General features: G+C 40.4%; 1 protein-coding gene across 1 annotated transcript in view; it reads right to left on the bottom strand.

The window, feature by feature from the left end:
- Window positions 1–3,247: 3,247 nt before the first annotated feature.
- The window catches only part of LOC138946535 (poly(A) RNA polymerase, mitochondrial-like), a 14,133-nt gene continuing 1,850 nt past the window's right edge, over window positions 3,248–15,530 (bottom strand). Inside the window, exons 4-8 of the mRNA XM_070317977.1 lie at window positions 14,752–14,961; window positions 12,670–12,887; window positions 9,377–9,603; window positions 6,499–6,591; window positions 3,248–5,156 (exon numbers count right to left, since the gene is read on the bottom strand). Of these exons, the coding sequence (XP_070174078.1) occupies window positions 4,540–5,156; window positions 6,499–6,591; window positions 9,377–9,603; window positions 12,670–12,887; window positions 14,752–14,961 (1,365 nt within the window). The 3' untranslated portion in view covers window positions 3,248–4,539. The remainder of the gene's footprint in view (window positions 5,157–6,498; window positions 6,592–9,376; window positions 9,604–12,669; window positions 12,888–14,751; window positions 14,962–15,530) is intronic.

Genomic DNA, 15,530 nt, shown 5'->3' with positions numbered 1-15,530 from the left:
TTCTGTCATAAAGGTACCGGTTCGTCTGCCTGCCTATGATACATCCTTCAATACTGGTTACAGAAAGGTTGAATGACGGCTGAAAATCAGAATTCACATTCGAGCTGTTTTGTTTATTGTTTATGCTCATTGAATGTTCAAATCAGAGCAAAAACTTAAACGGGTTTACTGAAAGCAGTACCACGTAGGGGAAAGGCTCCTAATATGGACCGGCTCCTAATATGGACCACCTCCTGTTCTGACAAACTAACGGCGCTAGAGCGCTCAAAACAATTTCATTCGCTTTATTCACCCTCTCTGGATAACTTGCACATGTCAAAACAGTTGCAGAAACACAAACCTCAAAACCGTTAGGCTTTTTCGCTTTTTTTCACTTTTGGCAGCGTTCACTCTAAATTTGCCGCCTAAAACGGACTCGTTTCTGTCCTCAGCCAAAGCTTTCATAACACAAAAATGGCTATATATACCAGCTAAGACAGTATTTGTTACATTTTAACAGTGAGTACCCCGAGTTTCTACTGCAAAAACAAAATAATAGCAACATGTCAAAGTATGTTCGAGTCCTAATATGGACCACCTTCAACAAATCGAAGAAAATAAAACTAAAGGCAATTTTAATTAATTCATTAAGAAGCTTGCTGAAAATAACCTATAACTAGCCCTCGAGATTTCAAAAAAATATAACAAATAGTCTTTTTTTCGTGGAAGTTGATAATTTCACTTATTTTCACTCTGTTTTTGATAAGCTTCTTCAGTTTCCTGGTGTGCTTCAAATAATGCTCTCATCAACCCGAAACAGCTAAATCTAAAGCATATTTGAATAAGTCTGACTTGCACACTAAGTTGTATCATGTTATTTTGAAGTATAGGGGGCTTTTTACAGTGATTCGTGTAGGCCGCTTCGCTGGTCCATATTGGGCGCCCAGGCTCCTAATATGGACCACTTGTGATTTTTTCTGTATTTAATTTTTGCTGAAGGTCTATCAAAGCTATTTCACTCTAATTAGGCCTAACTGTTAAACTAAGAGAGAAGGACTACCAACCACAAAATGAAACTTCTTCGCAAGAAAACAAGCTAGTTATCAGCAATAAACAAAAAGTGGTCCATATTAGGGGCCCTTCCCCTACGTGTGACTTTTACCACACGCAACCCCCAAATAAAAAGCAGGGCGACACGTGCATGAAGTTACACAATGTATTTCATTTCATGCAATACATTCAAAATTAAGTAGAAGTGTAATGCCTTTGGCACAGTGGTCAACCAGCCAAGGCACTGCATACTGATCAGGAGTCCGGAATATCAGCAACATCCTGATCATCGGGGCACCATTGCGGACGCAAGTTCTAGCTGACACTGACTATAGTACTAAGCTTGTGTTATTCCCCGACCTGAACAATTAAAAAATTTTATTTTTTTATTTTTTTATCTAGGCCACTGAACGATGTGTCATACTCATGTCCAACACCCGTATTGAAGTCAAGGTGTGATGAAGATGCTGATGTTGCTGATACTTCTCACACATACGTCTCCTTTAAGCATCTCTCTTCTCACATACGTCTCTTTTAAGTATCTCTCTTCTCACACAGACGTCTCCTTTAAGTATCTCTCTTCTCACACAGACGTCTCCTTTAAGTATCTCTCTTCTCACACAGACGTCTCCTTTAAGCATCTCTCTTCTCACACATACATCTCCTTTAAGTATCTCTCTTCTCACACAGACGTCTCCTTTAAGCATCTCTCGTCTCACACATACGTCTCTTTTAAGGATCTCTCTTCTCACACAGACGTCTCCTTTAAGTATCTCTCTTCTCACACAGACATCTCCTTTAAGTATCTCTCTTCTCACACAGACATCTCCTTTAAGCATCTCTCTTCTCACACAGACGTCTCCTTTAAGCATCTCTCTTCTCACACAGACGTCTCCTTTAAGCATCTCTCTTGTCACACAGACGTCTCCTTTAAGCATCTCTCATCTCACACAGACATCTCCTTTAAACATCTCTCTTCTCACACAGACATCTCCTTTAAACATCTCTCTTCTCACACAGACATCTCCTTTAAACATCTCTCTTCTCACACAGACATCTCCTTTGAACATCTCTCTTCTCACACAGACGTCTCCTTTAAACATCTCTCTTCTCACACAGACATTTCCTTTAAACATCTCTCTTCTTACACAGACGTCTCCTTTAAGCATCTCTCTTCTCACACAGACGTCTCCTTTAAACATCTCTCGTCTCACACAGACATCTCCTTTAAACATCTCTCTTCTCACACAGACATCTCCTTTAAACATCTCTCTTCTTACACAGACGTCTCCTTTAAGCATCTCTCTTCTCACACAGACGTCTCCTTTAAACATCTCTCTTCTCACACAGACATCTCCTTTAAACATCTCTCTTCTCACACAGACATCTCCTTTAAACATCTCTCTTCTCACACAGACCTCTCCTTTAAACATCTCTTTTCTCACACAGACGTCTCCTTTAAACATCCGTCGCGATATAACCTTCGTGGTTGAAAACAACGTTAAACACCAAATAAAGAAAAAAATCCTTTAAACATCTCTTCTTACACAGACGTCTCCTTTAAGTATCTCTCTTCTCACACAGACGTCTCCTTTAAGTATCTCTCTTCTCACACAGACATCTCCTTTAAGTATCTCTCTTCTCACACAGACATCTCCTTTAAACATCTCTCTTCTCACACAGACATCTCCTTTAAGCATCTCTCTTCTCACACAGACGTCTCCTTTAAGCATCTCTCATCTCACACAGACATCTCCTTTAAACATCTCTCTTCTCACACAGACATCTCCTTTCAACATCTCTCTTCTCACACAGTCCTTTAAACATCTCTCTTCTCACACAGACATCTCCTTTAAACATCTCTCTTCTCACACAGACGTCTCCTTTAAACATCTCTCTTCTCACACAGACGTCTCCTTTAAGCATCTCTCTTCTCACACAGACATCTCCTTTAAGCATCTCTCTTCTCACACAGACGTCTCCTTTAAGCATCTCTCTTCTCACACAGACGTCTCCTTTAAGCATCTCTCTTCTCACACAGACATCTCCTTTAAACATCTCTCTTCTCACACAGACGTCTCCTTTAAGCATCTCTCTTCTCACACAGACATCTCCTTTAAACATCTTTAAGCGCAAAGAGCATAATTGTAAAGTTATGATGTTGCCCTATATAAATGCTCATTTATTATTATTATCTCTCTTCTCACACAGACTTCTCCTTTAAGCATCTCTCTTCTCACACAGACGTCTCCTTTAAGCATCTCTCTTCTCACACAGAGAAAAGTAATACTAAGTAAAACATATACAGAACACGACAGCTTCTGCAGTTTATTAAATCATTAATTGTATCACACATGTATGCAAAGTAGCAGCTTACAGATTGAACAATTAAATACATCATGCTCTCCATTGTTAACAACACACATGCAACTTCCAGCATACCCCTATTCCAGACTTACACTGTCAAAGTACTGTGATGTTTCTTTCTTTATTTGGTGTTTAACGTCGTTTTCAACCATTCAAGGTTATATCGCGACCGGGAAAGGGGGGAGATGGGATAGGGGAAAGGGGGGAGATGGGATAGAGCCACTTGTTAATTGTTTCTTGTTCACAAAAGCACTAATCAAAAAATTGCTCCACGGGCTTGCAACGTAGTACAATATATGACCTTACTGGGAGAATGCAAGTTTCCAGTACAAAGGACTTAACATTTCTTACATACTGCTTGACTAAAATCTTTACAAACATTGACTATATTCTATACAAGAACCACTAATTAACAAGGGTAAAAAGAGAAACAGAATCCGTTAGTCGCCTCTTACGACATGCTGGGTAGCATCGGGTAAATTCTTTCTCGTCCCAACCAATATGGCACTCCCCCTAACCCGCGGGGGGTTACTGTGATGTGGTTTGACTCAAAGTTCATATCATTAGTTTACACACTTTCTCTCTGTATGCACACACATACATAAACACATCCACCAAGCCATGGATGCAGCATAACAATATATATATCTACACACAAACATTGATTGACACACAAAAACTCAAAACAACCAATACATACACAAACCGACAAAGACACACACACACAAACACACTCTATCAAAATTACTCTCTCTCCCTCTCACCTGACTATATATATATATACACACACACACACACACACACACACACACACGCAAACAATGATCACAAATCAAGCAATCATAAAAAACAACCAGGTTGTTCCAATTTCCTTGCACAAAAAAGATATTCCCTGCACACATTCTGTTAAGTCTGTTTCCCCTTACTTAATTGTCACTAAATGTTTTATTATTCAATCAGAGATTCACTGCTCTCACCAACTATAAAGATTCTCTGTTCATTTCACTGTCTCTCTTCCAGTTTTCAGAAACAGACACTTTATTTTTGCCGATTCTCTTGTTGACAGACTTCGACCATCCCTTTTCTGTCAGAAGCAGCAGGACACATTTGTTCTCTCTGAGCATGGGTCTCAACATACCTCTTTCATGAACTCTTGCTCTTTTCTTCAACCAGAGTTTCATTTCTCTCATCAGCTAAAGATTCTCTATTCACTTGCTTGTCCCCCTTTAAGGCATCTGTAATTTCACCAAAAACACCAACTGCATGTTGATCATTTCTCTGTTCAACACTCTTCATTTCCTCTTCGCTTGCTTCAGCGGAACAGAGATGTTCTCTCTGAGCAGCGTTCTCAACATCAAAAGCCAGACCTTCTTCCACGCTCGTTCCCTCGTCTTTTCCAACCACTCGTTCACTTTCACCGTTTTCCCTGTTGTCCGAAAACAGCCCTGCCACATCGTACTTCCTTGAAGACGCCAAGCCTTCCTGAGGATTGAACAGACAAAACAGACCCCACTCTTTGTGAGGGGTTGGTACACTGCGCGTCTCCAGACAGCGGAGAGCCTCCAGCATGGCTGCTTGAAGTTTGGACACGTAGATGCCGTTCACATTCTTGCTGACGTTGTGGCAGATGTCGAGGGGGTTTTCGATGTACATCGGGCAGGGGAATGTTTTACTGTAGGTGCTGCCCTCTATCAGCGACAGGGCTTGGGCGGAGAAGTCAAAGTGGGCGAAGTAGTGGAAGAACTCCATCAGAAGCTCATCTGAAAACAAGAAGTTTGGATGTGTGAAATTGGGCTCCCATGCAGGCTTTCACGAAGAAGTAAAAGTAGACATGCATGGGTGTAGTGATAAAAAGACATTTTTTGAGCAGCTCATCAGAAAACTATTACAAGTGTTATTGAGTTACTGATATAAAACAGCTAAGTTCAGACGTGAGAGAAGGCATTGCAATCGAAAAACTCAGCATGTCTTCTGAAAACAGGTGGTATTATGATGCATGATATAGGTTTTGAGTAAAAAAAAGTGTGGGTAATGTAGTCAGGGTTCCTGCAGGGCAGAGCTGATACAATTCAATGAGTTTTCAAGGACATTTCCAGGACCAAATAAATGCTTTTCAAGGACATGATTTTCCCCAAATTAATGCAAAGCACCAAGCTTACCTTCAGTTTTTCAAGTCTGCAAACTATTAGTCATTCCGTAGTTGTTTCCCTTGCCAACTTCCGGGAAGGGAAGCAACTACGGGTAACTAGTAATAGTTAGTTCGTCTGCTTTCGTTTTCACTCGATCTTTTATTCTCCCAAAATGTGTGTACTGTATTTGACGAAAAAAAAGGGTGTTGCATTTTTTTTTAAATAAGACAAGCTGCTGACGAAATGTATAGGCAACAATTTGGAAAAATCAAGTACTTTTCAATGACTATTTAACAAAACTCTATTTTCAAGCACTTTTCAAGGCCTGGAAAAGGTTTTCCAATTTTCAAGGAGTTTTCCAGGGTTCAAGGACTCTGTACGAACCCTGTGTAGTTGGAAAACTACTGGGTGGCCGAGTGGTAACGCACTTGCGCTCGGAAGCGAGAGGTTGCGAGTTCGACCCTGGGTCAGGGCGTTAGCAATTTTCTCCCCCCTTTCCTAACCTAGGTGGTGGGTTCAAGTGCTAGTCTTTCGGATGAGACGAAAAACCGAGGTCCCTTCGTGTACACTACATTGGGGTGTGCATGTTAAAGATCCCACGATTGACAAAAGGGTCTTTCTTGGCAAAATTGTATAGGCATAGATAAAAAATGTCCACCAAAATACCCGTGTGACTTGGAATAATAGGCCGTGAAAAGTAGGATATGCGCCGAAATGGCTGCGATCTGCTGGTCGATGTGAATGCGTGATGTATTGTGTAAAAAATTCCATCTCACATGGCATAAATAGATCCCTGCGCCTTGAGTCCGAGTCTGGAGATACGCGCGCGATATAAGACTTCATATAACAAAACTTCATGAGCAGTTATTGTGGTGCACACACACGCAAGCATGCACGCATAAATGCACGCACACACACACAAACATGCATGCATAAACGCACACACACACACACACTTACACAGTGTACTTACCCAAAGACTGTGTGTTGGTAGACTTGTTGATCTGTGTGATGTCTGTGACAAATGCATAGTCCAGGTCATCAATGGTGAAGTGATCACTTGGGCCTGAAAGCAAAAAATGTTTGTGAAAAATCATGACAAATCACCTTGCAATAGAATTATAAGAGAACAAAAATATCCATAGACAATCTATACATAGGTCATGCAGCTGGCAAATCACACACATGGCAACTGAAGCGATCATGGATGAACTGAATAGTGAGCTCTGATGTGCTACTTTTGAAAGAAAAGAGCGTCATGACAATGACAAAATGCACAATCGAAGCTAATTTTGTATCACTCTTCCACTTAGATCGTTAGGCTCAACTTTAATAGTAGATATTCCCTCTTTAAGATTCCCCAAATAAAGACTCCATCCCTTTTTAGACCTTTTCTGTCAAACTTTATGTTCATAACCTCTGTAAATCTACCCCTACTCTAAGGCCAAAAAGAAAAATATGTCTGTTTCCGGTAACATCGCCGAAAAAAATAGGGTCGGTCGGTCGTTTTTATTTTTATTTAACTTTTTTTTATTTTTTTTTTTTAACTACCTTTTTCTTACGTTTTCAGAGGGATTCCCGGCGTCATTGGCCGCCATGTTTTTTTCGCGTGACGACAGAAACGGGAGGTAAGTCTCTTCGATTGTGAAGTCTCATCAACCGATCACCTACCGTTTTTACATTTAGTCAAGTTTTGACTAAATGTTTTAACGTAGAGGGGGGAATCGAGACGAGGGTTGTGGTGTATGTGTGTGTGTGTGTGTGTGTGTGTGTCTGTCTGTGTGTGTGTGTAGAGCGATTCAGACCAAACTACTGGACCGATCTTTATGAAATTTGACATGAGAGTTCCTGGGAATGATATCCCCGGACGTTTTTTTCTTTTTTTCGTTAAATACCTTTGATGACGTCATATCCGGCTTTTTGTAAAAGTTGATCGAGGCGGCACTGTCACACCCTCATTTTTCAATCAAATTGATTGAAATTTTGGCCCAGCAATCTTTGACGAAGGCCGGACTTCGGTATTGCATTTCAGCTTGGTGGCTTAAAAATTAATTTATGACTTTGGTCATTAAAAATCTGAAAATTGTAAAAAAAAAATTAAAACGATCCAAATTTACGTTTATCTTATTCTTCATCATTTTTTGATTCCAAAAACATATAAATATGTTATATTCGGATTAAAAACAAGCTCTGAAAATTAAAAATATAAAAATTATTATTAAAATAAAATTTCCGAAATCGATTTAAAAACAATTTCATCTTATTCCTTGTGGGTTCCTGATTCCAAAAACATATAGATGTGATATGTTTGGATTAAAAACACGATCAGAAAGTTAAAAAGAATAGAGATAAAGAAAAGCGTGCTATCCTTCTCAGCGCAACTACTACCCCGCTCTTCTTGTCAATTTCACTGCCTGTGCATCGAGCGGTGGACTGACGATGCTACGAGTGTACGGTCTTGTGGAAAAAATGCAATGCGTTCAGTTTCATTCTGTGAGTTCGACTGAGCTTGACTAAATGTTGTATATTCGCCTTACGCGACTTGTTGTTGTTGTTGTTGCAGGGTCCCCACTGGTTTTTAGAAACAAAATTCCATGACTTTACCATGACTTTCCATGAGCCTCAATAACATTTTCCATGACTAGATCCACAGGTCGCCATTTCCGAACACGCAAACTTTTTACGTCTTGTCACTGCCAGTTTTGACACTGGCTTGCTTTGCACTGAATTTGAGTCAGTTTCTACGCAATGTCTCTTCGACAAGCAAGTCAAGCATTTGCTACGCAGTCAGATTATCGGTAATGTTTGCTGGTCCTGTCATTTCACTAAACTGGACCAGCCAGTACTGTTTGTATCCATCTGCACTTTCGTAAATTCCGTTTCGCAATCGTCACTGTGACTTGACGAACTGTCATTTTTTTCACCGCGATACACAGTTCATTGCGAAGATCTTCCTCGGTAATTCGTTCCAATTTCGCATACTTTTTGTTGTCAACAAACAACTCGAAAGAAAGTTTCAAACTCATCTTGCTTGTCGAAGCGCTAAAGTACTTTATCGATGCAAAAACAAAAGCAGAAAACTTCGACGAAACCGACTCAAATGCAGCGCAGACGACACGACGAGATAACGGAAAGAATTGAGCCTCGCTTTGGCTCAAGTGCCGTTAAAAATACCGTTATTCTCGTATGCAAATACGAACGAGAAGTTGGTCATACGAACAAGCCTTGTGCTGGCGACGCAAATCACTACTGGCTGGCAAAGGGGGGGGGAATGGCTGGGCAACAAAAATCGCCGCTGGCGTGCTAAAGGTTAATTTTTTTTTCTTTCTTATTTTTGTTAAATTCCATGACTTTCCATGACTTGAATTGAAATTCCATGACTTTCCAGGCCTGGAAAATTAAAAATCAAATTCCATGACGTTCCAGGTTTTCCATGACCTGTACGAACCCTGTTGTTGTGTGTGTGCGAAAAGCGAAAAAACCCATTTAGGGTCGGTGCTTAAAAATAGGGTCAGTCGGGTTACCGGAAACAGACATATTTTTCTTTTTGGCCTAAGACTCCCTCCTTGTTTGAGATCTGATTTTTTCAGATGTTGGGAGGTCTTACAATGGGGGTTCTAGTGTATTGTTTGGCCTCATTGTCTTTATTCCACAGCTATAAACAGCCGACAGATTTATTTCCAGAAAACACTTGTGTATCTCATCAAAAGCTGTAAGGGCGTAAAACTCGAACTATCATATAACCCATATCTGGTCCTGAGGCGAAATATTTAGCCTGTAGGATATGAAGTATTCTCTCTTCTTTTTTTCCCCCAAGAAAACATTGCCAAAGGTATCTTCAGTAAACTGACCAGCCAAAGCCTGCAGGTTACGCAGAGAGGGCAGAACGGGGGGTGAGCGTGTCTGCAGAAAGAAAATGACCATGGACAGCAGTGTGAAGCTGGACGGCCAGGGGCCAGGGTGAGAGCGCGTCAGGTCACATGACTTGGCCCACTGCTTGACCGTCGTCATAACAACCCGCACGCGAGGGTCCACCTCTCCTAGCAGGTACATCAGTTCTGACATCTTGGTGCCTGACCTGGAAAAAGACATCTGATAACTGAGATCAAACTCATAATTCAAACCCAACAATTAAATCATGTCAACTATTCACAGACTCAAATGTCCTGGCTACAAAATAATTGTTCGAACAGAAGAACTCGATGTCCAAACGTATTTCACATTATCATCCAATGCAGAAGAAGAAGAAGAAGAAGAAAGAAACATACAGGACGGTTGACCAGAACAATGCGTTAGATCAGAAAAGTATGTGTCAGTGACCGAAAACCGAGGCCTGAGAACAACACTTTCACGAGTTAAAAATGGCCTTGGTCATATAGCTCGAATATGATCCCCATAACATATGGCTCCAAAATGTTCAAGAGGGTATCGTTACACAGGCGGACCCTCTCTCATGTTTGCAGTTTAACACTTTCGCGACGGGACACTGATAAATCAGTAACCGCGCTGACACGCCCATGGACGGGACGCGCATTTTTCAGTACCAGTCATACAAGGTACAAGACTCGTGATTGCTTCCCGGTTTTTGAAGATTGCAATAAATTGAGTGAGTTGTTTCCCTTGATACACGTGGTTTTCTCTTCCGGCTTGATCAAATTAGTGCAGATTTGCGTGGTGTTTTCGAAAAAAAAAAATGAATCGAAGGCGAGCCTTGTCACGGGAGGAGATTCTCCGGATGTTGGATCTTGTGGATCCTGTAGATCATGATACATCGTGTCGTTTTAGCCTCAAGAAAGCGATAATAGCAGTGATATTGAGTAAGAAACAGTCCCGTTGTTGCTAGTACGAGTCGGCAAACTACACGTGGTAGGCCAGGGGGTGATACTGCTAGACGAACATGTATCTCGGAATCGTGCAGGAGCTATGGGGGCGTGGCAGCACTGATAACAATGGATGGCTGGAGCCTTCAAATCCTTTTGGAATTGTTCATAGGTGTACAGTTGGTACTTTGTTGTGAAAATGTGACTTATATTCAATATGGATTACCTATCAATCAATGACGCTTATATCGCGCATATTCCGTGGGTACAGTTCTAGGCGCTCTGCAGTGATGCCGTGTGAGATGAAATTTTATACGGCCAGTAGACATCATTTGGTGAGTGTTACAGTTTTGTTTCATTTGAGTCAGGATGCTGTGAGTGAATGCGTGATTTGCTTGTTTTTATATTTAGTCAAGTTTTGACTAAATATTTTAACATCAAGGGGGAATCGAAACGAGGGTCGTGGTGTATGTGCGCGTGTGTGTGTGTGTGTGTGTGTGTGTGTGTGTCTGTCTGTCTGTGTGTGTGTGTGTGTAGAGCGATTCAGACTAAACTACTGGACCGATCTTTATGAAATTTGACATGAGAGTTCCTGGGTATGAAATCCCCGAACAATTTTTTAATTTTTTTGATAAATGTCTTTGATGACGTCATATCCGGCTTTTCGTGAAAGTTGAGGCGGCACTGTCACGCCCTCATTTTTCAACCAAATTGGTTGAAATTTTGGTCAAGTAATCTTCGACGAAGCCCGGACTTCGGTATTGCATTTCAGCTTGGTGGCTTAAAAATTAATTAATGACTTTGGTCATTAAAAATCTGAAAATTGTAAAAAAAATAAAAATGTATAAAACGATCCAAATTTACGTTTATCTTATTCTCCATCATTTGCTGATTCCAAAAACATATAAATATCATATATTCGGATTAAAAACAAGCTCTGAAAATTAAATATATAAAAATTATTATCAAAATTAAATTGTCGAAATCAATTTAAAAACACTTTCATCTTATCCCTTGTCGGTTCCTGATTCCAAAAACATATAGATATGATATGTTTGGATTAAAAACACGCTCAGAAAGTTAAAACAAAGAGAGGTACAGAAAAGCATGCTATCCTTCTTAGCGCAACTACTACCCCGCTCTTCTTGTCAATTTTACTGCCTTTGCCATGAGCGGTGGACTGACGATGCTACGAGTATACGGTCTTGCTGAAAAATGGCATTGCGTTCAGTTTCATTCTGTGAGTTCGACAGCTACTTGACTAAATATTGTATTTTCGCCTTACGCGACTTGTTTTCTTTGTACTGTCTCCTTATTTCTGTGTACAATGTTAACAATATTTCAGCTAATTCATAGGTTTTACACCTTGTTTGGTTATAACATTATTTATAATACTTTCTGTTAAAAAATAACTTTTAAAAAAAGCAGTGGAAAATAAAACACACACAAAAAAACGTTAAAAAACACAAATTATCCCCCTTTCACCCCCCCTTTGCTAAAACAAATCGCGTGACAAACTTATAAATAGCACGACTGAACTGGGCATCCATTTTTGAATTAGTACACAAAATTTGGTGGTGATTGGACTTAATTCAAGCTTGCTAGACAGATTTCTTTACAGTTACTGATTTTTGGGAAGTTTCTTGGTGGCAAGCTTGGGCAGGCAGGACGTTAACGCCGTGGCAGTGCTAGTCACAATAGTGTTAAATTTGTCTCAAGAGGCATGCACACCCCAAACACTCAGTTCTACAAAGTTCAGGATTTGCTTTCATATTAGGCCAAATAGGTCTGTTTACGGTAACCCGACCGACCCTATTTTTTTCGCGCGACCCTAGACTTTTTTTTGGCATTTGGGGGAAAAAAAATTAAAAAAATTTGGGTTTTTTTGCAAAATAACGTGAAAATATGGTTTTTTGGAGAGAGAAAAAGAAAAGAAAAAAAAATCCCGACCTACCGACCCTATTTTTGGGGCCTATGTTACCGTAAACAGCCCTATTTTTTTTTTGGCCTTACATGTACATGTATACAACTATTTCAAACAATAGCTGAGCAGTCAGACCTGCCTATAACAAATTAACGACCACCAATGGGACCGACCAAACTTGGTCTTTATAGACAGGTGCATAGTCGCTATGGAAAGGTGAATTATTTAGAAGAAAACAATGGTCATGGATCATTTTGGGGGCTTGTTGTGGTAGGTGGTCGTTATCGGTTGCCAAGGCTGTGAGGTTCGACTGTAACTCTAGTAATAACAGAAAAACAATCTCAATGCAGGAACATTTACTTGAAGCTTTCCTGAACATACCATCTGTCAATCTACTCACACGTTGAGGTAAGACAGATCACAGTCGATGGCCGTGGCTTCATGGTGGAACTTGATGATGGGGACTCGGGCGTTCAGCACCTTGATCACCCCATACGCAGATGGCATGAAGACTCGAACCATCTCCCCTACAACATCCAGGCACTGTTGGCCGAAGACACGCTCCTCCCCTGATCCCCGCTTGGTCAGAAAGCGGAACTTTCCACCTGGGTCACCTTGCTGAAATTTTTTTTAAAAATAAAACCTTGATTATATTTTTGATACATACACTTTTTGAGATATGGCACATGCAAGTTTAAACAAGTCGCGTTTAGCAAAATTACTACTTTTAGTCAAACCGTCTAACTCACAGAATTAAATAAATGCACTCCATTTTCCTGAGGTCTTTAGCCAATAATACGCTCTTGCCACTTTCACGAAAAAAGCGTGCGGAAAATGACACACACACACATGCATACACCATCGTCTCAATTCCCAGTTTATGTTAAAACATTTAGTCAAAACTTGACTAAATGAAACAACTTTTGAAAGGATTAAATTTGACCATTTTCACCAGAATGGTTGACCCTGCAAAATGCATAGTGGACAATGTGATGCAAACTGCATCCAAAGCAGGTAATGCTTTCATTGGTAATCACTAGCGTTACCTCAACTTTCTATCGTTCGTCAAAGCAAACGTGTTTTGCTTCATAATCATTTTGCATCATAAGAAAACTCTTCCCCCCTAAATTTAATCCTATCTTTATTATTGTTGACTTTGCAAATTATTAAGTCACTGCCAAAAGTAGTGACCTTCCTCCAGACCTGGAAACCCCTGTTTTGCACTTGGAGTATTCTCAAACTAACTTGGTGTATTTTTAGAAAAATGAGCATACTCCACACAGCATTTGAACATCCATGATTCAAACATATGCTTCGCACGCGCCCGTTGCACCATTTATTAAGTTTACCAATACATTTAAAACAAATACTTCTTTCAATGTTTTCTGACAAAAACTGTAATCATGTGTCAAAGTACTAGATCGGCTTCGGGTTGCGCTTGTGAAGAAAAATAGCCTAGGAATTTTTCTCGTATTTTTTTTCCACTGACCGTATTGATCGTATTCTAGACAATCATGCGTACAAAATACGGCGAAATAGTATGGGTTCCCAGGTCTGTTCTTCGTTATGGGCCGAGTTAAACAAAATTAAAAAAAGCAGAGAGAAAAAGACTATAGAATATCTCACCACCTCAACCAAATTCAGATGGGGCATACCTGGTGCCAAATGAGCTAGAATTCGCCACTCTTATCATAATACCAAATCTCGACTGGCCTTTTGACCTGCTGAAGGGAATTCTTATACTTTATAGGTCATTTTCAGATTTTATGCCCCAAAGGCTCATGGTGCATTTGTAAATCAAAACCAGCCGCGGAAGAGTTCAATCAATATGAGGCTTATATCGCGCGTATTCCGTGGGTACAGTTCTAAGCGCAGGGATTTATTTATTTTTTTAATTTTTATTTTATGCAATTTATATCGCGCACATATTCAAGGCGCAGGGATTTTCTTTATGCCGTGTGAGATGGAATTTTTTTTACACAATACATCACGCATTCACATCGGCCAGCAGATCGCAGCCATTTCGGCGCATATCCTACTTTTCACAGCCTATTATTCCAAGTCACACGGGTATTTTGGTGGACATTTTTATCTATGCCTATACAATTTTGCCAGGAAAGACCCTTTTGTCAATCGTGGGATCTTTAACGTGCACACCCCAATGTAGTGTACACGAAGGGAATTCGGTTTTTTGTCTCATCCGAAAGACTAGCACTTGAACCCACCACCTAGGTTAGGAAAGGGGGGAGAAAATTGCTAACGCGCTGACCCAGGGTCGAACTCGCAACCTCTCGCTTCCGAGCGCAAGTGCGTTACCACTCGGCCACCCAGTCTTGTGCCCCTTGAAGTTTGGGTAATTCTGAGCTACCATGGCAAGAGTGAATGAAAGGAACATAGCAGTGTCGCAACAGTACATCTCTTCCACAGCCCATAAAATCACCGACAGAGTTATTTCCAAACATTGCCTATTAATAACACTAACCTTCCAAGGAGGCCGTAAATTCATCATCATGTCAAGGTCACAGCCCTCCCAGCCAAAGCCGTTGCTGGATGATCCAAAGGGGTCGATACGGCAGAAGGGCAGACTGCTTCGAACAAGGTCTTCCACCATGGAGCATATGAAGAATCTCAAGCGAGACCCAACGTCTGACAACTGGTGTACACTGTGAAGGTCTTCCATTTGACTAGAAACCTGTAAATGTGAGGTCAATAATTGTCAAGCAACATTAACATCTCTTGGAACCATCCCCATCCTTAATTCTGCCGAAGCCTTATTAGGGTGAAATTGCAAACTTACACAATACACAAATACAGACACACTCACACACGCTCTTCTTGTTCTAGTCCCTGATACCGTTTCAACTATGTTTTCCTTCATTCTCTGTAAATCTAACCTGTAACTAAACCAACAAACATGCAAACAAACATTCTCACTGATTAGGCAAAAAAAAAAAAAAGGTCTGTTTACGGTAACATAGGCCAAAAAAATAGGGTCAGTAGGTCGGGATTTTTTTTTTCCCCAAAAAACCCCCATATTTTTACGTTATTTTGCTTTTTTTTCTCTTTTTTTTCCCAAATGCCAAAAAAAAGTCTAGGGTCGCGCGAAAAAAATAGGGTCGGTCGGGTTACCGTAAACAGACTATTTTTTGTTGTTGGCCTTACTGACCCCTCAATCTCCCTCTCTCTCTCTGCATGTTTGCATTGTTTATTCTGTCACCCTCGAAAAAGAAATTTCAATTCAATTCAGTTCAATTCAATTCT

Source organism: Littorina saxatilis, linkage group LG14 (genome assembly GCF_037325665.1).
Source record: "Littorina saxatilis isolate snail1 linkage group LG14, US_GU_Lsax_2.0, whole genome shotgun sequence".
Lineage (NCBI taxonomy): Eukaryota > Metazoa > Mollusca > Gastropoda > Littorinimorpha > Littorinidae > Littorina > Littorina saxatilis.
The sequence above is the reverse complement of the archived record's forward strand: the minus strand, read 5'-3'. Positions and strand labels throughout refer to the sequence as shown.